This window comes from Mytilus californianus, unplaced genomic scaffold (assembly GCF_021869535.1).
Source record: "Mytilus californianus isolate M0D057914Y unplaced genomic scaffold, xbMytCali1.0.p SCAF_8, whole genome shotgun sequence".
In the NCBI taxonomy this organism is placed as follows: Eukaryota; Metazoa; Mollusca; class Bivalvia; order Mytilida; family Mytilidae; genus Mytilus; species Mytilus californianus.
The window spans coordinates 72,798,646-72,824,122 of record NW_026262734.1 but is presented as its reverse complement, the minus strand read 5'-3'; the positions used below and the strand labels follow the sequence as shown (position 1 = coordinate 72,824,122).

The window sequence follows — 25,477 nt, the reverse complement described above, 5'->3', positions numbered from 1 at the left end:
TTTGTTTTGGTTTTTCATCTCCCAACGAGATTTGACCATATTTTACGTACAGTTGAGTCTTCTAGTTCATCAAAATACATTTCTTTTAATAATTTGATGCGAACGGTATAACATGGACAGATTTTTATGTAGCGATCGTTACTTTGGGACAGTATATTGTTGATGTGATGTTATATAAGAAAATTAAAACAGTCTAATATAGTAATGAAGGGGCGCTCATTACTATATATATTTGAAGGTAATAGTCTTTCCTTTTCGAAGAGCTTCATACCACATCTTCTATTTTTATAATAACAACTTAGTTCATTAATTGCCAAAATTAGTCCAGTTCTTAAAATTGTCAAAATTGGCATAAAAGTCATTGCTCACAGACAAATTTACCAAATGGTAAACATACATTTGATTTTCAGGGGTATCTTAGCATAATCTCGGGTAATCATTAAAAGAAGATGGTAACTTGAACTGTTCTAGCTATAATTAATGATGACAACATATCTTTAATTACCATATATACTGAAAGCATTCGGCAAAAAACTATGTCTTGATTGAAGTAAATTTGAAGGCAGTACTTCAATACATTTTAAAAATTTTAATAGTTGTTCATTTTTTAAATTGTATTCATATACCAGTAATATTTTCAATTTATTTTCTTTCAGATGCAGTCCTCCAGAACTAACAGAGACGATAAATTTTTCAAACATTAAAATATTTTTAAGCTTCTTAGTCTAGGCAGTATTTTCGACTTTTGAATGCAAATGCATCATGAATTAAATGGGCAAAGCAAGGTGTTCTGAAGACTACAACAGACTTTCTTTACCAAAATCCATGGTGAAAGTCATTGAGGCATTGATCACTATGGTATTTCCATCTTCACTGCGAATTGATTTGAAATTGTTCATTCTTCTGTTGTTTGATGTTTCTTGGTAGACATTACATGGGCATTTTGGCTTGTGCTTCATAAATAATCCATATCCCCTTTCTGTTTTGAGTGCCAAAGGTTGCAGGTTAAATTCGTAGCCAGATAAAATAAGACATTAAAATTGGGTCTTTGCTGCTTCTCATCCAAGCCAAAAGCATCTAGGAGTAAAAGCAAAGGTCAGCTTACAGAGGCAACAGAGTCTGTATAATGTGTCTTTGTGGAAAATCCATCTAAGCGTGTCGGTCTAGTACAAAGCAGAGATCATATTACATCAACTTGTTCTCGTCCTGATGTGCACATACTAGGTTGACACTGGACGTTAAACAATAATTAATCCATCTATCCATAAAATCTGGTGTGTCAGTCTGGTACAAAGAACAGTTCTTATTGCATTTGGTACTCATATCATATCAACATCTCAGTTCACGACTAAAGATATGAACAGATCTAGAAGAATCATTCAGTTACATCTGAAAACTTTTTCGATAAAGATATCCTGAATCTTATTTTTCACCTCCTGTAACAATTTTGGCCCTATTTAGTGCGACCCATCTAGATAGCAAATTTTCTTAATGTATTACTGAAGAAGATGTTGCTAATGTTACTATTACAAATTGGTTTCTTGTGTATTCATTTGATACAAAGTACACCTGCCAATGACATTCTGTATATTTAGATATTCTAAACCAGACTGTACAATTTAATTACTCAAAGCATTTATAAAGCACGACTGTGTGCATACCTTTTATTTTTTAAAGATGCTGTTGCTAATGTGACATGTCCAAATGTCGCTAACGTTACTCATTTTTGTCTCCGTCACATTAGCAACAGCTTTAATTCAAAACATGTTTTCTTTTAAGAATCTGGCACAAATTAAACTAGTAAAAAGTAAATATTGGCAACACATGCAACTTTATACTTATTCAATTCTTTTTACTGTGTATTAGATGTCATTTACTTTGAAAAACATAAACTTTTGTCCCATTTTCCATATGTCACATGTCCATCATCTTAAACATATTTTTTTTCCACTAATATATTAGAAATAGTAATGTGAAAGATGCTGAATATCTTCCTAAACCCTTTACCTTTCAGAATTTATTTTGGTTTTATTGCTAGTTAAAGGCTTTAAACCAAAATTAATGAAATTTTGGACCAGGGTGCAAAAGGAGAAAATGTGGGTATCCTGTTTCCTTGGCAACCATTCAATAATCTCTTACATTATTTACTCCTTTTTTGAAGAATTATGATCTACTGATAGTAAATTTTCAGAAAATATATTTTTTTTTCGTGTAATGCCTTCTTTAATTATTTATCATGGAAGTAGGAGGCAGAACACAATACTGTAAAATCTGCCATAATACAGATTAAGTACTGAATTGGTGGTTACACTTGTACCATTCTTGAGTTATGTCCCTTTATAAACATAAAAATTGCTGAATTTTTAGTTTCTGTTCTCTACTTAAGTTAGCCTCAACCAAATGTTATGAGACTTACACACAATGCTTATTACCACAAAACTCAGATCAAGTATAAATTTGGGTAGCGTCACTTTTACCGTTCTTCAGTTATGTCCCTTTTGAACTATATGATATGCAAGCGGGGGCATCATCTGTGTCCATATGTGCACACTATCCACATTTATTTATAAAACATTTGGCGCATAATTGAAGGACTAACTAGTTCTGTCCCCTAGTTGTTTTAAGCTTGTAATAGATTCAGATTAAGTATGCTAATTAGATATGTGCGCATAAAAAGTGCGCACTAATCTCAGTGTTTAATTTTAAATTCTCAGTGTGTAATTTCAAATTCTCAGTATGTGTTTTTCAGTTTATTTCATCTCAGTGTGTCTTTTTGAAATCTCTGTGTAATTTTCAATTCTCAGTGTGTGTTTTTCAGTTTTTGTAATCTGTGTGTACTTTTTGTCGAGCCTTCGACTTTAGTCGAAAAAGCGAGACATAGCGATCCTACATTCCGTCGGCGGCGTCCACAAATATTCACTCTGTGGTTAAAAGTTTTTGAAATTTTAATAACTTTCTTAAACTATCCTGGATTTCTACCAAACTTGGACAGAAGCTTGTTTATGATCATAAGATAGTATCCAGAAGTAAATTTTGTAAAAATAAAATTCCATTTTTTCCGTATTTTACTTATACATGGACTTAGTTATTCTGCCAGGAAATATTACATTCACTCTGTGGTTAAAGTTTTTAAAATTTTAATAACTTTCTTAAACTATCCTGGGTTTGTACCAAACTTTGACAGAAGCTGGTTTATGATCATAAGATAGTATCCAGAAGTAAATTTTGTAAAAATAAAATTCCATTTTTTCCGTATTTTACTTATAAATGGACTTAGTTTTTCTGCCAGGAAACAACACAATCACTCTGTGGTTAAAGTTTTAAAAATTTTAATAACTTTCTTATACTATTTTGGATTTGTACCAAACTTGGACAGAAGCTTGTTTATGATCAAAAGCTAGTATCTAGAAGGAAATTTTGTGAAAAAATAAATCCATTTTTTCTGTATTTTACTTTTAAATGGACTTAGATTTTCTGCCAAGAAACAACATATTCACTCTGTGGTTAAAGTTTTTAAAATTTTAATAACTTTCTTATACTATTTTGGATTTGTACCAAACTTGGACAGAAGCTTGTTTATGATCAAATGCTAGTATCTAGAAGGAAATTTTGTTTTCTTTCAGTTAACATTACATTCAGTCTGCAGTTAAAGTTTTTAAAAATTTATTAGATTCATAAACTATCCTGGATTTTTACCAAACTTGGACAGAAGCTTCTTACAATCAAAAGATAGTATCAAGAGGAATATTTTTATTGATTTACCTCCTCATTTTTGTTGAGCCTGCGATTAACAGAAAAAGTAGGCGAGACACTGGGTTCCGAGGAACCCTTACGAATTTTTTATTTTCAGTGTGTATTTTTAGGTTTTTAATTCTCAGTGTGTCAATGTTTCGTAAATGGTTTAAACATAGTTTTGACGAGAACGGCTTGCGATAATCCATCTTTGTTTTGTTTGTCTGTCATATTCTTTTCAAAGATTGAGTTGTGGCATAAGTCCTTGGCACTTATTTTTATACAACTGCAAAAAAAAATTTTGCGGTCATATATTGGTATGACGCTGGCGTCATAGTCCGTAGACACATTCGTTTTCGCACTCTAACTTTAGTTTAAGTGAATGGATCTCTATGAAATTTTACAACAAGGTTCAATACCACAAAAGGAAGGTTGGGATTGAATTTGGAGGTGTTATGGAACCAACAGTTAAGGAATTTGGGGCCAAAAATAAGCATTTTTGTAATTTCCAGACATAACTAGTGTGTTTGTGTATGGATCTCTTTGAAATTGTACTACAAGGTTCTATATCACAAAGGGAAAGCTGGAATTGAGTTTTGGGGTAATTGCCCAAAACGTTTAGGAATAAGGGGCCAAAAATAAGCATTTTTAGCTCACCTGGCCTGAAGGGCCCAGTGAGCTTTTCTCATCACTTGGCGTCCGTCGTCCGTCGTCGTTAGCTTTTTACAAAATCTTCTCCTCTGAAACCACTAGGCCAAATTTAACCAAACTTGACCACAATCATCATTAGGGTATCTAGTTTAAAAAATGTGTCCGATGACCCCGCCCGCTAACCAAGATGGCCGACATGGCTAAAAAATAGTACATAGGGTAAAATGCAGTTTTTGGCTCATATCTCTGAAACCAAAGCATTTAGAGCAAATCTGATGAGGATAAAATTGTTCATTAGGTCAAGATCTATCTGCCCTGAAATTTTCAGACCAATCAGGCAACACGTTGTTGGGTTGCTGCCCCTGAATTGGTAATGTTAAGAAAATTTTGCAGCTTTTGGTTATTATCTTGAATATTATTATAGATAGAGATAAACTGTAAACAGCAATTATGTACAGCAAAGTTAGATCTACAAATAAGGCAACATGACCAAAATTGTCAATTGACCCCTTAAGGAGTTATTGCCCTTTATAGTCAATTTTTTACAATTTTCATAAATTTTGTAAATTTTTGTAAATTTTTACAAAGTATTTTCCACTGTAACTACCGGGCCAAGTTCATTATAGATAGAGATAATAGTAAGGAGCAAGAATGTTCAGTAAAGTAAGATCTACAAACACATCACCATCACCAAATCACAATTTTGTCATGAATCCATCTGTGTCCTTTGTTTAATATGCATATAGACCAAGGTGAGCGACATAGGCTCTTTAGAGCCTCTAGTTTTCTTTTTTTTTCTTTAAAATTTTCCATTTTAAATTGGTTATTTCTGATTTATATATATAAAAGCAAATAATAATGATATGGTTTGAATAGGTAAATTAAAATTTTTTAAGTTCTTAGACCACATTCATTCTGTGTCAGAAACCTATGCTGTGTCAAATATTTAATCACAATCCAAATTCAGTGCTGTATCAAGCTTGAATGTTGTGTCCATACTTGCCCCAACTGTTCAGGGTTCGACCTCTGCGGTCGTATCAAGCTACACCCAGCGGAGCATTTTATTTAGTTTCATTTGAATTTTCTACATTTGCATGTTATTTTCTTACAGACAATTATTGATTGGATACAGCTATTAACTAAAGTATGATTATGAGTTGAACACTCTTAGTGAAACAAAATTTGTATTTTGATATTATGAAAAATATTACCTTATAATCTGTTATTTAATTATTCATTGAAATGAAAAGTTTATACAAATATTAATTATTTCTACAAATAAAAATAAAATTTCATAAATTAATTTGAATTGTTGAATGATAATTTTCCAGTGCAATTACAAAATTCAGTTGTACCAAAAAAAATAGTTAAAACATATCATAGCATATGTAAATACCTTAATAAAGCAGGAAACTTGGCTTTGCCTATGGTGGCAGACTTGTTGAGGTTCCCTACGGTCACTGCTAACTGGTTAACCTTTTCTTTCAAAGGTCCAAAGATGGCAACATCAAGTGGTTGCAGAAGATGTGTGGTATGTGGTGGTAAACCAATAATATGAATATTGTCTGCCTTGGCCTTTTCTATCAAGTCAATGCTGATGTGTGAGTCATGATTGTCAAATATCAACAGCACTGGTCTTCTAGTGCCACAGAATGGAATGAACACTTGGTCAAACCAGTTCTCGAACAACTCAGTATCCATATACCCGGATTCAGATGAGCCATACAGCCAGTTATCGGGAACACCATCTTTGAAGTTCCTATGAGGCAGGCAACCATCAAAAATAATAAAAGACGGAAGGACATGTCCATCACCAGCTATGCACATATGTACAGTGATGTGACCATGCACCATCACTTTCTGTTGATAGCTGTGGGACCCTTTCGTTGTTAACACTTTTTCTTTACTTTTTTCTTTTCCACTAAAGCCAGATTCATCACAATTGAAGATTTGGTTTGGTTTATTGGTCAAACCTAAGCTGTCAACTGTGTCCATGAGCAATTTAAAGTATTGATCCACGACGGTGACATTTGACATACGCCTCCTTGCTTTGTCCTGCTGTTCAGGAAGTTTTTCAGACAATTCAGGGTGTCTGTTCAGGAGTTTGTTGATCCATTTGTTGCTAGGACCTTTGTCCATATTAAAAAGAGTTTTCCTGCCTGATTTTTCCACGATTGAAATAGCAAATGCCTTTAACATCCTTCTTGTCAATGGGAAACCCCTTTCAGCCATATACTTGACATAGTTGATTAAGGATGTCTCTTCCTCGTCTGTGAGCATCTTTGAAGGCCCATTCAAATGATTGTCGTATTTTCCATTGACATGGTCGGATATAGTTGTTCGCGGAACCCCATATTCTGTAGCTGCTTTTGATATGCTTAATTTATTAGAATTCACTGCACCAATAGGTTTATCAAGAGACTCCTGCAGGTATTGCTTTTTTTGAGGCATCCCTAAAAGTAAAAATAAATATATTTGTACATGTTGATAAAAGATCATTGAAGGCATATGAAGTTTCAATCTGCAGAGAATTTTTCTAAGGACACAAGTAATATAATTGCCAATGAGACAACTCTCCACCAAAACAGTGTATAGCCTTTAACAATGAGCAAAACCCACTCTACATTGTAAGCTATAAAGAATAATGCTTTAATAATTATTTGATATAGAAATAAGATGTATAAGCATTTTTGCTTGGCCATGTTAATTTGAACATACTACTCCCTCCATCCCTAAACTGTATATAGGCCTCCTTAGTGGATCGATGATAATGGGTGTGTTTTTGTTCATTTTTATACGCCTGTTTACGGGATGTATTATGGTATACCATTGTCTGTCTGTCCGTCAACATGTCAGACATTAACTCAAAAACCCTTAAACCAATTTGCACAAAACTTTGAGTTGTTTATATATATTGACGTGAGCTGCCTTTAGTTTTTGTCTCGCCTTTACGGAGTCAAAAATTGAGACATAGGTATGCTGTTTCTGGCGTCAGCGGCGGCGGCTTCAACAATGTATTAGTTTGTGATTAAGGCCCTGCCCCCTCAGTCAGGTTTTATTGACTTTGAAACTTTTCATAGTTTACATGTATTAGTTTGTGATTAGGTCAATTTATGGGGAACCATTAGTGGTAGGTCAATGATATTTGGTATGCAGTTGTATAAGCATACGCTTATCTCATTTTCATGGAGATTATTTGGCTCCGCCCCCTTAGTCATGGTCTATAGACTTTGAAAATTTTGTTAGGTTAACTGTATTAGTTTGTGATTAGGTCACTTCAAGGGGAACCATTAGTGGTAGGCCAATGATATTTGATATGCAGTTGTATAAGCATTGCCATATCTCATTTTCATGGAGATTATTTGGCTCCGCCCCCTTAGTCATGGTCTATAGACTTTCTAAATTTTGTTAAGTTAACATGTATTAGTTTGTGATTAGGTCAGTTCAAGGGGAACCATTAGTGGTAGGCCAATTTTAATTGGTGTTCAGTTGTATAAGCATTAGCACATCTCATTTCCATGGAAAATATTTGGCCCTGCCCCCTCGGTCATGGTCTATTTACTTTGAAACTTTTGCTTAGTTTACATGTATTAGTTTGTGATTAGATCAGTTTAAGATGAACTGCTAATGTTAAGTCAATGATATTTGGTATGCAAATTTATTGGCATTTGCAAGTATCGTTTCCATGGAGATTATATAGCCCCACCCCTGATCATGGTTCATTGACTTTAAAACTTTTACATAGTTTACAAGTTAATGTTTGTGTTTAGGTTTGTTTAAAGGGAACGACTTATAATAAGTCAATGGTATTTGGTATGCAGTTGTATTAGCATTGGCACATCTCATTCCATGGAGATTGTTTAGCCATGTACCTTCAGTCATTGTTCATCGACTTTGAATATTTCCATAACTTACATGTTAAAGTATTGCTATTTTAATTTCAACATTTGCATTATCAAAATTACAAAAAGGCAAGACATATCTCTGTGATAACAGTTTATATTTATAAATTTTAGATTTTGCGTTTCCCAGTTATGGGATATTATTCATTATAAAAAGGGGGATTTTCCATTTACAGCAATAACTCTTGAATGCTTTAACCAACTTGTAAGACATTTTGATGAATTGTTTATATCTATTGATATGAGCTTTCCAATTTTAAAATTTTTAGATTTTACGTTTCCGAGTTACAGTGTTTTATTGACGAGCCTGCGACTTTTGTCGCAAAAGCGAGACATAGCGATCCTACATTCCATCGGTGGCGGCGTCCACAAATATTCACTCTGTGGTTAGTCTTTGAAATTTTAATAACTTTCTTAAACTATCCTGGATTTGTACCACACTTGGACAGAAGCTTGTTTGTGATCATAAGATAGTATTCAAAAGTAAATTTTGTTAAAATAAAATCCGGTTTATCCGTATTTTACTTATAAACGGACTTAGTTTTTCTGCCAGTTAACATTACATTCACTCTGTGGTTAAAGCTTTCAAAATTTTAATAATTTTCTTAAACTATCCTGGATTTGTACCACACTTGGACAGAAGCTTGTTTATGATCAAAAGCTAGTATCTAGAAGGAAATTTTGTAAAAATTTATTTCCTGTTTTTCCATATATTGCTTATAAATGGACTTAGTTTTATTCCAGTTAACATAACGTACAGTCTGCAGTTAAAGTTTTTAAATCATTTATTAGATTCATAAACCTTCTTGGATTTTTACTTGAACAGAACTTCTTACAATCAAAAGATAGTATCTAGAGGAAAAGTTTTAATACTTTTTTTCCCCATTTTTGTTGAGCCTGCGACTAACAGCAAAAGTAGGCGAGACACTGGGTTGCGCGGAACCCTTTCAAATTTTTCATAAAAAAAGGAGGATTCTCCAGTTTTTTGACAATAACTCAAAAATGCTTTCAGCAGTTCTCATGAAACGTTGGTGAATTGTTAATTGTGAAGCACCCTTTAGAATTTTATTGATTTTAGGTTTTACATTTCCGAGTTATGGGGCTTTATTAATTAAAAAGGGGGGATTTTCCCGTTTTCGAACAATCACACAAAAATGCTTTCCCCTATTCTCATGAAACTTTGGTGAATTGTTTATATCTATTGATGTAAGTTCCCTTTTGATTATAAACTTCTAATATAACATTGAGAAGTTATTGAACTTTATTCTTTGAAAATGTGACGGGCGTATTATGTGCTAATGGCACAGCTGTTTATTTGTACATAAATTAGGCCGTTAATTTTCACGTTTGAATTGTTTTACATTTGTCATTTCAGGGCCTTTTATAGCCGACTGTGGTATGGGCTTTGCTCATTGTTGAAGATCCTACGGTGACCTTAGTATAGTTGTTAATTTCTGTGTCATTTGCTCCCTTGTGGGGAGTTGTCTCATTGGCAATCATACCACATCTTTTATGTATATATGCTGTTGTATAAGTATTGACGTATCTCATTTACATGTACCGTAGATTATTTGTCCAAGCCCCCTCAGTCATGGTCCAATTACTATGGAACATTTGCTTAGTTTACATGTACAAGTTTGTGATTAGGTCAGTTTCAGATGAACCATTTATGTTGAAGTCAAAAGCTTAAAAGCTTTATATTTTAGAAGGCTGAAGACCTGGATGTTTCATACTTTGTATATAGATGCATGATGTTGTGCCTCTGACTTTGACATCATTATCAAGGTTCAGTGTTTTAAGTTAATTTTTGTGTTTTGTCTTTTTATGCCCCGGTCATAGCGGAGGGGGAATTAAGTTGTACCCTTGTCTGACCGTCACTATGTCTCAAAGTTGATTTCCGTTCTCGAACTTTAGTTTGCATCAACGAAATCCCTCCAACTTTTACAAAATGGTTACTAAAGCTTGTACACAGGTTAAAAAAGGGGGAAAATTTGATTGGTTAACTTCCAGTGATGGTTATTTTCTTATATGCAATGAAATGTTATGTGAAATTTTTTCTATAGTACTGGACAGGATAAAACTTTACTCATGCCAAGTATTGTTTTATTTGAAACAGATAAATTCTGCACAATTTTTTGAAAAGTGCAAATTTAACAAAGACTTATAGGGGAAAATCAATGGTGGTATTACACCTAATATGGGAAGCTGTACATGCACCTCTGACCTTGTGAGTACTCTCATGTGTTAAAATTTCTTGCTATTTTAGTGAAATATTACAAATAATGAAATATTCTGAGTGGATTGAGTCTCCAAAACACATTTTCTCATAATTTCCTTGAAATAGGACTTTACCATGAATATTAATTGACAGAACAAGCCATACTTAGAATTTTGGGGAGCTTTTTCTCCTTATTTCTTATATTCTGCTATACTAGAAAATTATTCCTAAGAAATACTTTAATAAATATAAAGTTATAAGTAAATGAAATTATTTTTAAAGCAGTAACAACAAATTATTCACCAAAAGAGAAGCTTTTTATGTCCCTCTCTGGAACACAGGGCGTAAATTTAAGTTTTACGTAAGGACTTATTGAAACCTCCTTGGAGACCGTAAACTTTTATACGGATAGTTCATTCAACTTGAATACTTCAATTAATCATTTATTATAACATTTCTATCATAAATGAGTGAAAGTTACCCCAAATTTTTATCTATTGGCCTAAAAAGTAGAAATTTTGAGGAAATGAGAGGTATAAATGGACCAAAAGAGACCTTATAAGGAAGACAAAGAGGTCCATTAGAATTATCATCCTAAAGTCATCTTTTGTATCATATTCAACTGTTTGTAGGCAGATGAGATAAATATTTGATCATTTATTGGTCCACACTATATTCTATCATGATGCGGCTTGGTTTGGATTTTTCGTAGAAATTTTGCTAGAATCGCTGTAGATGTCGTCTTACATTATACAAATGTACTAGATTTTTCTCAAACTATTGAACTGATTATGACAAAACTTGACAGGAATGCTTGAACTAACCAGTATTACAAAGGAAAAAAGTCACATTCAGTTTATTTAACAAAAAAGTCTTCTTTAGGTGTAATACCACCAAATCATAGTACGTCACATCCGGTTGCATAGGAAAATAGGTTGAAAAAAAATATTCCCTTGAATTTGACAGTTGTAGGTAATTGATCCTACATTTCATTGCAGTAAAACATTTCTGAGTCATAAACATATATCTTGGGTATTTCAAAGCACCATTATTTTTTTATTTGGGGTTTCTATAGAATATTTTGGAAACTTGAGGTTGCATGGTTACTAAAGCTTGTACACAGGTTAAAAAAGGGGGAAAATTTGATTGGTTAACTTCCAGTGATGGTTATTTTCTAATATGCAATGAAATGTTATGTGAAATTTTTTCTATAGTACTGGACAGGATAAAACTTTACTCGTGCCAAGTATTGTTTTATTTGAAACAAAGATAAATTCTGCACAATTTTTTGAAAAGTGCAAATTTAACAAAGACTTATAGGGGGAAATCAATGGTGGTATTACACCTTAAGGTCCAAAGGGTCCAAAATTAATTTAAGGTTGATTTTACAAAAATTGAATTATTGGGGTTCTTTGATATGCTGAATCTAAACCTGTATTTAAATTTTTGATTATGGGCCCAGTTTTCAAGTTGGTCCAAATTGGGGTCCAAAATTAAACTTTGTTTGATTTCAATAAAAAAATGAATATATGGGGTTCTTGGATATGCTGAATTGAACCGTGTATTAAGTTTTCTTATTTTGGGCCCAGTTTTTAAATTGGTCCACATTGAGGTCCAAAGGGTTCAAAATTGAATTATTGGGGTTCTTTGATATGCCGAATATAAACATATATTTAGATGTTTGATTATGGGCCCAGTTTTCAAGTTGGTCCAAATTGGGGTCCAAAATTAAATTGTTTGATTTAAAAAAAAATTGAATATATGGGGTTCTTTGATATGCTGAATTTAACTGTGTATTAAGTTTTTGGATTTGGGGCCCAGTTTTTAAATTGGTCCACATTGAGGTCCAAAGGGACCAAAATTAAACTTTGTTTGATTTCATCCAAAATTGAATTATTGGGGTCTTTGATATGCCGAATCTAACTGTGTATTTAGAATTTTAATTTTTGGTCCCATTTTCAAATTGGTCTACATTAAGGTCCAAAGGGTCCGAAAATTAAACTTAGTTTGATTTTAACAAAAAATGAATTCTTGGAGTTCTTTGATATGCTGAATCTAACCATGTATTTAGATTGCATATGTTGGACCATAATAGGTAAATGTCCAATTTAAAATGTTTAAGTTCTTAGACTACATTTATTCTGTGTCAGAAACCTATGCTGTGTCAAATATTTATTCACAATCCAAATTCAGAGCTGTATCAAGCTGCGCTCTGCGGAGTATTTTATTATTGTTTCGCCTTGATGGAATGAAAAAAAAAGTGAGAACTAGGTATGCTGTTTCCGGCGGCAGTCTTCAATGTATTAGTTTGTGAGTAGGTCTAGTTTATGGTGACCCACAGGTGGTAGGTCAATCATATTTTGTATGTGCATTGGCACATCTCTTTTTCATACAGATTATTTGGCCCTGCCCCCTCAGTCGTGGTCTATTGATTTTGAAACTTTTTGTGCTAATTTTACATGTTTGTAATTGGGTCAGTTTATGGGGAACCTCTAGTGGTAGGTCAATGATATTTGGTTTAGGAGACATAATACAATTATATTATATGTATGTCTCGGTTTGTATGCAGTTGTATAAGCATCGTGATTAGGTCCGTCAATGGGGAACCATTTTGTGACTGGCCAATGTTAATTTGTATTCAGATGAACAAGCATTGGCACATCTCATTTCCATGAAGAATGTTTTGCCTCATCCCCTCAATCCTGGTCTATTCACTTTGAAACTGTTGCTTAGTTTACATAACTTGAGTAAGATGTTAAAATATTGCCATTTTTATTTCTACAAAAAGGCGAGACACGTCTCTGTGATAACAGTTTATGGCACATTCGTCAATGTAATTTTCGTGGTGAAGTTTGTTTTTTAGAAACTTTAAGCAATAAGTCGACTATATTTTGTGTATGATTGTAAGGTGTACATGTATTTCCTGTATGGTTTATCTAACCTTGGCCTCGTATTCTTGAACATGTTGTTGTAAAGCTTTATATACAATTGAATGATCATTAAAGGAGACGAGACATATTAATGTGTGCACTCTTGTTATTCAGAGATATGCTATCAATTTTGTTCACATTAGAGGTGAAAGGTATCTCATTTGTTTTCTGTACTGAAATATCACTTTACAGAGAGTTCAATCCACTAATGATCAGTGAATTTATGTTGGGTGTGCAATAGATCTAGCGTTTGGACATCGCCTCCTTACAGACCTGCTCATTCACACTTCTTTAGTAGTAATACATTAACTACCAAATTTACCACAAACCAGTATTTCATACAAGATTTGTTGTTTATATTGGTGTGACTGAAATCCAACAACACATTAAAATGAGACATATAGCATTCCAGTTAAATAATAATAATCATCGATGTCTTGTCTCGAAAGCTGAGAAAGGAGCAAATTGACAGTCTACATTGGAGTTTTTTTTTTATTGGGTCCGTTTAAAGGACACCTCAAATGGTTAATTAAGACATGTGGTTTGCAGTTGTATACAAAAATTGCACATCTCATTTCCGTGTCCGCTTGGCCCACGGTCACGTTCGTGTTCTATAGACAAACTCTTGCATTAGTTTATCTTCAAGTTAATCTGGATGCGAATAATATTGTCATTTCATAGACCCTTCTCATTTCAATAAGGGAGCTACCATTTGATTTTTAGGGGGGGGGGGGGGGGGGGGGGGGGGCGCTAGGATGAAATTTGAAAAAAATAGGCAGGACAGGAGTTTTGAGTAAAAAAAAAAGGCCGGATGAGATTATTTGCAAAAAAAAAGGCAGGACCCAATAGAGGGAAAAATAAATAGGCAGGACAAAATTTTTCATCCTAGCCCCCCCATAAAAATCAAATGGTAGCTCCCTAAAGATAAGATAGATGCCCATGTCTAATCGGGGTCTATTATATCTATATTCGCATTGACAGATCTTGTTAACTTTAACACTGAAATTAATTTGGCTCTGTATCTGGTTTATTTATTAAAATGTGATGTCCTATATTTTTAATTTTTTTCGCATTTTACTGGAATAATTTCAATGACCGGCGAGATGTATGCGTGTTCTGCAAAAACCATTATAGGTGGAAAGAAGTTGTAAATAGCAAAGATCTGAAACTCAATAAGATCTACAAATGAAGCCGTACGATGACCCATATTTGTTAATTTCTGTATCCGTTGTTGACTTCGAGTTTTCTCGTTGGCAATCATGCCACATTTTATTTATATAAACATGTTCGGAATTGTTAACAGACACCCATCAATGACGTAATTTGCCCAAAGTTTGTCTTTTTTTTTTTTATCAATTTTTAATGTTCAGTTTTCGGTTTAAGTTGTGTTGACAGGAACCACTTTTAATAGGTTGATGCCTATAAAGATACAATACTGTATAAACATATCCGTGTGTTGACCATTTCGAGGCCCTGCCCTCTAGTTCATGGTCGAGCGAGTCTTTGAATTGGAAATGTTTCTGTCCTGCTGAACTTTATGCTGGCAGGCGAGGAGACCTATCTCGCTGTTAGTATATATGTTACATGTATGATTGCATGATGTACTTGTTCGTTAGATAGATTTTAGTTGATGGTTGTCCTCAGTGGCGGATCCAGAAATTTTCATAAGTGGGGGCCCACTGACTGCCTAAGAGGGCTCGCTTCAGTGATTCTCTTATATAATCAACCAAATTTTTCCCAGAAAAGGGGGCCTGGGCCCCCTCTAAATCCACCTCTGGTCCTTGGAAGCCTTTAGTAGCCTGTAATGGTTTACTTTTACAAATTGTGACTTGAATGGAGAGTTGTCTCATTGGCACTCATGCCACATCTTCTTGTATCTATGTGCACTTAATGTGGTGTACAATGTTGTCTGTTTTCTCGTGTTTTAAAATAATCTTCTTATATCCATCATGTCAACCCCACACACAAAGGTCTACATTAAAAAAAATTGACGTACAAAGAAAAGCAATATCATCAAACAAATGGACCCGATTAAAGAACTTAAATTAATCAAGGGAACAAACATAACAGATTAAGTATGAGTGCCAATAAGACAACTCTCTATCATAGTCACAATTTGTAAACCTAGTAAACCATTATAGGTCGAAGGACGGCTTTTGACACGGAGCTTTGGCTGCCGCTTTAAAGAGCCCAAAAGAATGACTAGTGTAAAACCATTCAAACAGGAAAACCAACTGTCTGGTGTTTCATATAAAACAGCAACGTATTGCTAGTTAAGTGACCAAGCTCTTGTAAGCCTCCCGATTTATTTTTCATGATTAATCTAATGTTTGTAACTGAAAACTCAGAAGTAATACTGTTTAAGCAAGAAGATCCTAGAAGTACCTAAACAAAGAATATGGTACGACTTAAAACTCCTTATAATAAATAAAAAGCAATGCTATACCAGCCTTCGACGTCGTTCGTCAAGAAATTCCGTCCATGTACAGGTGAACGAATTTAACAGACCGTGTACATTGGTAATAAATATCCCCTTCAATACCCCTTAAAAGTAACAAGTGCGTGCTTGCTAATACAAAGATGTGACGTAATTATAACAATGGCCTTGACTTTAAGCGTTGCAGTTTGTAAACAATGCTGGAAACGTACGCTTTCATTCTCAAATGTGCATGCTTTATGTTGTACGACCTGAAAAGGCAGTCTCGATAATCGATCTAGGAATAAAATTTGTGAATTCCAAAATGTAAGTCAATATATTTTATGGAAAGCCTCAGCTGTCATATATTAGAGATTTACAAAACGTTATGCTGAAGCTTAAAATGTAAAGTTAAGACAGCGTGATGTTGAATTGAGTCATCAAAATGCTAACTCTAAATTACAATATGCTAAGTTGAATTTGCGCAATGTTGACTTGCAATGACAAGTGCTTTAGTCGTGATAGTATAATGATAAGTCACCATGTTGTGATGATATGCCAAACACACGTAACGTTGGGTTTAAAGTACATGATGTGAAGTTGACGTTGCATGATGTTAGCTTGCAGATGGATACTGCTCAGTCATACACTTCGATAGCTATGATAACAAATAAAATGAAAAGCTAAAATGTATGGTGCTGACTTGTTATTAATAAATGTTGAGCTGAGAATGTACGATGTTATATCATTGTGATATTACGATAGGTCTATCATGCAATCTGTTGATTTAAAACACCATGATGCACATTTGAAAGTACATGATGTTAAGTTAAGATAACACGATGCTACACCACTATATTGAAACGAAAGGCTTACCATACAATTTGTTGACTTAAAACAACACGATGCAACGTGTTAAGCTAAGTTGCTCACTTGAAACTACACGACGTACAGTTGAAATTTTGTAATGTTAAGCTACGATAGCACGATGTTATATCATTATAATGTCACTATAGGCTTATTATACAATTTGCTCATTTAAAACTACACAACGTACAGTTGAACGTACGTGATGTTAAGCTAAGATGGCACGTTGTTGTATCATTAGAATGTCGCGATAGGCTTACCACACGATATGCTCGTTTAAAACATCACGACGTACAGTTGAAAGTACGTGATGTTGAGCTATGATAGCAATATCTTATATCATAATAATATCACGATAGGCTTGCCATACAATATGCTCATTTAAAACTACACGACGTACAGTTGAAAGTACGTGTTGTTCAGCTAAGACAGCACGATGTTATATCATTATAATGTCACGATAGGTTTATTATACAATTTGCTCATTTAAAATTACACCACGTACAGCTGAAAGTGCGTGATGTTAAGCTAAGATAGCGCGTTGTTATATCATAATAATATCACGATAGGCTTGCCATACAATATGCTCATTCAAAACTACACGACGTACAGTTGAAAGTACGTGTTGTTGAGCTAAGATAGCACGATGTTATATCATTATGACGTCACGAGAGGCTTATCATACAATGTGTTGACTTGAAACTACACGATGTAAATTTGAAGTAGTTTGGTCTTAACTTGAAACAGTAAAATGTTAAGTTATAAAAACAGAACGTAAAGTCAAAATAAAACAATGATAGGATGACATATACTTGTGCAGAATTGAAGATTTTTGGTGTTGACTTCGAATATAGTACAAATATTAGATCATTTTAAGTTAAATTGAAAGACAATAATGATGCGTAAAACATTACAGAATTATATGAATTGAAACTGCAATTCTATGGAAAAGAATGAGGGACAAATCCCCAGGATTTTTTCTTATTCATTTGCAAGTTCGGAGGCAAAATGATATACAAAGAAAGTTTTCCATAAATTCATAACGCAAAAGAATTACCCATCGCTATATATTACACTTGAATACAGTTTTGCCGTATATTTTACATGTTTTGTTTGGATTTTTTTTTATGATTAAAAATCAAACTTTTTTTATGAACAATATTTATGAAAATATTTATCTATGATGTTGTGTGTTAATATATACAACATAATATTATGCTTATAAGACTTATGACTGTGAGGGTCAAATTTTACTCATATAAAATCACATCTATATAAGAGTTATCGGAGAATTTGTATTTACCACTCCCGTTTTCCCCGAAATAAAACATAAGATCTGGAGTCTTAATCTTAAAAAAACTGATATGACAAATAATACGCTAAAGCGTAGGACTGAGAGGGTCAGAGCTATATGAGAATGTGACCCCCCCCCCCCCTTGTTAGAGGTATCTGAAAATTAGAATTTTCTTTTCCACGAAATCAAACAAAAAGAATTGATTAGATGGAAAAATCCTACTGCATGGGGTTAATATAAACATAAAGTATGGTAGATTCTGTTGTATACTTTTCGCTCATACATAAAGTCTATATGAAACCTAAAGAAATTTGACCTGGAGCCTCTAGTCTAAATTGTCAACTTTCAAAAAAAAAAAACATCATTTACAGCAGTGCCAACCATTTTTCCAGCACCAAGTAAGATAGTGCCGAGATTTATGTATATATCCACTTATCCACTCGGAGAATATTTTATTTTTTTAAATTGGTAAAGTCATTAATGGACAATGACCCCTATAACTTATAATAAGAAGCCAGTTAATGATTTCCGTCACTTATTTTCTTGTCCATAGTGATTCTCTTGGTTCTTTGCAGCTTCTCTCTATCTATATGTGTTTTCAAAGAAAAAGAAAAAAATCCAAAAACTGTAAAAATTGTTAAAATCCAGGAATTATTTTGGTATTGCTTTGATTAATTTGTAAATATGTTTTTTGATGTCAACAGTTTCTCTCTCTCTCTCTCTCTCTCTCTCTCTCTCTCTCTCTCTCTCTCTTATAGTTTTCATGAGTGTGGTCTAAATTAAAATCGGTAGATTTTTTTTAATTATTTGCCAAAATGTAGTTTATTCTTTTTTAAAAAACATAATAAAAAGTTTGGCCCACAGAGCATTCTGCAAGCTATACAGGTTATGCAGTATTGTCAGATTTTGTATAAACTATACATGGAAAACTCAATGTTAGAAAATAAAAATAAAAATTGGGATCAAGAGACTCGTTTTCTGTCTACAAAACAAAATAGATAAAGTCCCTGCACATTCCATCATTAGAGACGAAATATGCCAAAGGGATTTCAAACTCATAAGTCGAAAACAGACTGACAATGCCATGACAAAAATAAAAAAAAAAAAAAAACGACAAAAAATAATGTTATCCGAGTTATCTCCCCTACATGGAAAAGTTGAAAAACATATGCAAAAAACGTTCTGTTTTAATCAGTTAAATCACATAATTTTCTTCATCAAGATGAAAAGTACTACATATGAATAACATTCCTCTCTCAAAATGTGTATATTTTTTTAGATCTAGACCGATTGTGTTGTGCTATATGAGAATCTAAGGGAGTTACCATGTGATTTTTATGTCTGCCTTTTTCATTAGTTGTAATCTCTGTCCTGCCTTTTTATTTTTCACTCTATTCGGTCCTGCATTTTTTTTTTTATTAGTTTATTCTGACTTTTTTTTTTTACATAAACTGTCATCCTGCCTTTTTTTTTGCCAAGTTGCTCATCCTGCCTTTTTTTTACTCAAAACTCCTGTCCTGCTTCAAATTTCATCCAAGCACCCCCCCCCCCCCCCCCCCAATAAAAATCAAATGGTAAGATGGCGGAAGACACCCGATCTACCCTAAGGGCAATATATCTATTGAGGAAGAAATTTAAAATTTCGGTCACGTCGAGTTACTTGTAGATCTCATTTTGTTGAAAAGGGTTTCTGTTTTCATTTATCTATCTATTATACTGTTCAGGGGGAGGTGAGAATGAAAAATAAATACACAAAAATGGATAAAAGAAGGCGAAAGATACAAAAGGGATAGTAAAACTCTTAACCAAACTGACAATGTCATGACAAAAACTCATCAGCCGAAATAAACGAGAGAAAAAAGATCAAAAGCCAAACAACAGTATATTAAGAGCAACATGTAGAAAACCAAAAACTGAGCAACACGAAACCCTAAAAAAATGGGTGATCTCAGGTGCTCCAGAAGGGTAAACAGATCCTGTTTCATATGTGGCACCCGTCACTTGGCGATTTTGCAAATAAAGAAGGAATGTGTTATAATTTTCGAGGAGCTCCCAAAAAACATGAACTACAGGGTGTCAAATCGATGAACGTGCTTAAAATAGTCTCCATTTCATAAACAAGAATTGATGAAAATGTATTTGTATTTAGTGTACAGTGGTAAATATTACATGCATATAAGGACGAGAATATGTAAGTGTGATATGAGTGATATAAATATGAATAAATCTTGGCTCTGTTCAAGACATATTTTGCTTGCTTAGCCGAATTTTTAACAAACTAGTTGACAAACCGTCTCTGACAATCTATGGAAATCCAAATAGCATCGGTTTTGATTAAGTCCAGATTTTTTGGCTTTATTTCGGGGAAAAGGGGTGCGTTTTACGTACAGTGGCAAATATTACATGCATATCAGGACGAGAACATGTAAGTGTGATATGAATATGATATAAAGCCTGCTTTGTTACAAGACATACTTTACTTGCCTAGCCGAATTTTCAACGAACTAGTCGACAAACTGTCTCTGGCATTCTATGGAAATCGTAATCGCATCGCTTTTGATTAAGTCCAGATTCTTTTGTTTTATTTCGTGGAAAAGAAAATTCTAATTTTCAGATACCTCTAACAAGACCGGGGGGGGGGGGGGGGTCCCATTCTGAAATAGCTCTGACCCTCTAAGTCCTACGCGTATTATTTGTCATATCAGTTGATCTTTGTTTTTTTAAGATTAAAACTCCAGATTCTTATGTTTTATTTCGTGGAAAACGGGAGTGGTAAATACAAATTCTCCGATAACTCTTACATAGATGTGATTTTATATGATTAAAATTTGACCCTCACAGTCATAAGTCTTATAAGCACAATATTATGTTGTATATATTAAAACACAACATCATAGATAAATATTTTCTTAAATATTGTTCATAAAAAAGTCTGGTTTTTAATCATAAAAAAGATCCAAACAAAACATGTAAAATATACGGTAAAACTGTATTCAAGTGTAATATATAGCGATGGGTAATTCTTTTGCTTTATGAATTTATGGAAATCTTTCTTTGTATATCATTTTGCCTCCGAACTTGCAAATGAATAAGAAAAAATCCTGGGGATTTGTCCCTCATTCTTTTCCATAGAATTGCAGTTTTGCAGTTTCAATTCATATAATTCTGCAATGTTTTACGCATCAATATTGTCTTTCAATTTAACATAAAACGATCTAATATTTGTTATATATTCGAATTAAACACCAAAAATCTTCAATTCTGCACAAGTATACATGTCATCCTATCATTGTTTTATTTTGACTTTACGTTCTGTTTTTATAACTTAACATTTTACTGTTTCAAGTTAAGACCAAACTACTTCAAATTTACATGTGTAGTTTCAAGTCAACACATTGTATGATAAGCCTCTCGTGACGTCATAATGATATAACATCGTGCTATCTTAGCTCAACAACACGTACTTTCAACTGTACGTCGTGTAGTTTTGAATGAGCATATTGTATGGCAAGCCTATCGTGATATTATTATGATATAACAACGCGCTATCTTAGCTTAACATCACGCACTTTCAGCTGTACGTGGTGTAATTTTAAATGAGCAAATTGTATAATAAGCCTATCGTGATATTGTAATGATATAACATCGTGCTGTCTTAGCTGAACAACACGTACTTTCAACTGTACGTCGTGTAGTTTTAAATGAGCATATTGTATGGCAAGCCTATCGTGATATTATTATGATATAAGATATTGCTATCATAGCTCAACATCACGTACTTTCAACAGTACGTCGTGAAGTTTTAAACGAGCATATCGTGTGGTAAGCCTATCGTGACATTCTAATGATATAACAACGTGCCATCTTAGCTTAACATCACGTACTTTCAACTGTACGTTGTGTAGTTTTAAATGAGCAAATTGTATAATAAGCCTATAGTGACATTATAATGATATAACATCGTGCTATCGTAGCTTAACATTACAAAATTTCAACTGTACGTCGTGTAGTTTCAAGTGAGCAACTTAGCTTAACACGTTGCATCGTGTTGTTTTAAGTCAACAAATTGTATGGTAAGCCTTTCGTTTCAATATAGTGGTGTAGCATCGTGTTATCTTAACTTAACATCATGTACTTTCAAATGTGCATCATGGTGTTTTAAATCAACAGATTGCATGATAGACCTATCGTAATATCACAATGATATAACATCGTACATTCTCAGCTCAACATTTATTAATAACAAGTCAGCACCATACATTTTAGCTTTTCATTTTATTTGTTATCATAGCTATCGAAGTGTATGACTGAGCAGTATCCATCTGCAAGCTAACATCATGCAACGTCAACTTCACATCATGTACTTTAAACCCAACGTTACGTGTGTTTGGCATATCATCACAACATGGTGACTTATCATTATACTATCACGACTAAAGCACTTGTCATTGCAAGTCAACATTGCGCAAATTCAACTTAGCATATTGTAATTTAGAGTTAGCATTTTGATGACTCAATTCAACATCACGCTGTCTTAACTTTACATTTTAAGCTTCAGCATAACGTTTTGTAAATCTCTAATATATGACAGCTGAGGCTTTCCATAATATTTTATTATTAAAACCTCTATTCTGGAAGGGAAAGCGTAATTGTGTTTCAAATCATGTTGTGCAATGCCAATGAATGAAGTGTGTTGAATATAGGATATAGGATATACCAGGTATATCTTTAATGTTTTCAATCCGAATGTTATATTACGGGTACAAATATACGAAATAATACTTCCAATAGCATTATGATATCAAGTAGGGACAACCCGAAAATACAGCCACAAAAAGCAATATACAACGTTATTCAGCAACCATTTTTGCTTCCCAGGTGAAAATCGGCTAAAATGGCGCCCAATGAGAATCTGAGATGACAACAATTCTTATAAAATATATTAGTATTCAAAATCGTGAAATGAATGGCTTAAATGATTTCCAAATGACGAACAGGGTTCTAGAAAATATGTAAACAAACCTTTTTTATGTCATTTTCTATTTATTTTTGCTACAAAGGATTCCCCCGTCTGAACATGAGATGCGGGGGTTATAAAAAAAGTGTTTTTTAACAAATAAATAACCAAAAACTGATACTTACTGAACTAAATTTTCTTTGGGTATATTTTTTAACCAATGTAAATACGTAAATGATAATGAAATCGTTGGTATTGTAAAAGCGTTCTGGTCTCGAACATGATGCGTTCCAACATATCATTTTTCCTGAACGCCATGTGTTCCAAACATGTCTGCGTGAATAATAGCACGTGACGTATTAATGTACCGGAAGTTTGTTTTTTAGCGCGCTTGTTATGAATTGAAGAAGCGTCACTTAGAGAAAATTAGCAACAAAACTTGATTTGATAGGTATGTATATCTATAAAATCATGTGCAAAACAGTGTAGCCGAGACCATTGATTGGCGCGCTAAAATATCCCATTGACTGGGTCAGATTAGGTGAACGTTCGTCTGTAACGCCCACAACTCACGACGTATTTATTATAGACATTTAAACTGTGGGGTCACCAAAGGGTCTCAAAGCCTAAATAAAATAATTCGAAAAACTAATCAGGAATAACCTTTGTGTTTTGATTTATATTGAATACTTAAACGTTCTTTACTTGTGTTTTTGTTATGTTTTGATAATGAATTTTTATGATATCGGACGTTCTTTCAGCAAAAAAGGATTTAACTGGCTTTAAAAGTTACAATGGATGTGTTGATTATTATATTTTTTTCGGACGTCAAAGCGATTTAACAATTGCGGTTGTCCAATTATGTCAACTTTTAACTTTTATCTGGTCAAAATTTTATTTTAGAACGAATGCATGATCAACTTTAAAAAGTGTGCAAACACAAAACATATAGACAAAATATACTTCTTTCCTTTCTTTTTCGTACTTGCAAGTTATTAGACAGTAAAAAGGCTATTTGGATCAAGCCTTGTGAAATTTGCATTTACGTTTTTGAATATGTACAGTCAAGTTAAGCGATTGATAATTCATTGATAACATTCTGGCGTATCACAAACAAACAACTTGTAACGTCTCATTTCATAGGCCGAAAGATGTTAGTACAACAACAATTGTAGTGTGCACGTGAATTGACACAGGTGACCGACAATGGAATGTACTACGTTACTACGAACGTAAAAAACAATGATTTTTGGTCCAAATAATTATATAAGTATTTTGTGAATTTCAAATAGTGGGGTCGAAATATTATACTAATAATTTGTGTTAAGTAATATTCTTTATGCATGCAGCACTTGTACCGCACTATGAAAAATATAAGGATAAAATAAAATAAAATACATGTGCCGCTTTTATACGGCTGCATGTATGAACCACTTTAATTTCTTTCATATTGACGCTAGGTTATTATCCTGACAATGTCGTAATTACTTATAATAAGGATCTCATAATACTGATCCATTTCAAATTTATGATGGGTTGCACATTCCTCTTTTATTGTTTTCATGCTATAAAACGAAAATAAAGTAGCTAAGCGTTTGGTCATTCAGAAATGACGTGTCATAAACTAGCAAATTGTCCCCGAAAGATCGTATCATGTGTGCACGTGAATATAGATGTACTATGCAATGTACTATCATGGTCACCACGAAATTCAAATGAATTCAGTGAAGGCATGTTGGTGTAAAAAGGTTTGAAATGTTTCATCGGCGAAGATTTTATTTTTGCATGTGTCGAACTAAAAAATAAATAAATACTTGTGAGAAATGTCGTAGTTTATAAGGAACTATATAAATGTACTGTTTTCGATTGTAATTGGTTGAAAATTTATCCTTTAATTTCAACCGAGGACAGCAAAACAGTTAATTATAAATTAAGAAAGTATATCGCTGGAGTTTATAAAGTACATTTCCTTCCACTGTGTCATGGTTTGCCATCTCCATTTTTTCTCTAAACAAAGCATGGCTGGTTACATGTTCTGAATTTACTTAGAATTTCGGGATTTTTTTTTCAAAATTAAGTAAACTAAATCAGAAAAAAAATCACACTATCCTAAAACTTATGAAAGAATATGAATAATGAACATGACAGTTTATAACACAAACCCATTTACTATAAAAATCGAGCAATATCTTTAGTATGTAATTTGGTTATTTTTGTAGTTAAGTACGGTTTCATTTCAAGTACAACGTTAATTCATCAAGTCCATTGAACAAAAGATAAGGCAGGGTGAGCAACTTGACAAAAAAAAAGGCAGGGTGACGATTTATGTAAAAAAATCAGGATAAACTAATAAATATAGTCAGGACCTAACAGACTGAAAAATAGAAAGACAGGACAGAGATAACAACTAAAAAAAATGCAGGACAAAATGTTTCATCCAAGTCCCCCACCCCCAATCAAAATAAAGTGGTAGCTCCCTTAATCCAGAACCAATTGAGAGGAGACAGTTG

The 25,477-nt window shown here is 33.4% G+C and overlaps 2 protein-coding genes across 3 annotated transcripts in view; one reads left to right on the top strand and one right to left on the bottom strand.

Annotated features, from left to right (window-relative positions):
- Positions 1-25,477, top strand: part of LOC127712430 (zinc finger protein 862-like) — a 307,602-nt gene that overhangs the window by 20,739 nt on the left and 261,386 nt on the right. Inside the window, exon 2 of one of the 2 annotated variants that reach the window (XR_007987074.1) lies at positions 4,294-4,681. The gene's annotated coding sequence lies outside the window, so the exon portion shown is untranslated. Of the gene's footprint in view, positions 1-4,293; positions 5,035-25,477 lie in introns of those variants that run through there. The other variant, XR_007987073.1, reaches the window with a different exon arrangement.
- Positions 5,166-6,974, bottom strand: LOC127712445 (uncharacterized). The gene has a single exon (XM_052218891.1). It carries the CDS (start codon positions 6,832-6,834, stop codon positions 5,761-5,763), a length of 1,074 nt encoding a protein of 357 aa, XP_052074851.1. The 5' UTR covers positions 6,835-6,974; the 3' UTR covers positions 5,166-5,760.

What these genes read in the sequence shown, in the direction of transcription:
- LOC127712445 (XM_052218891.1), bottom strand. Translation starts at nt 6,834, where the DNA reads ATGCCTCAAAAAAAGCAATACCTGCAGGAGTCTCTTGATAAACCTATT.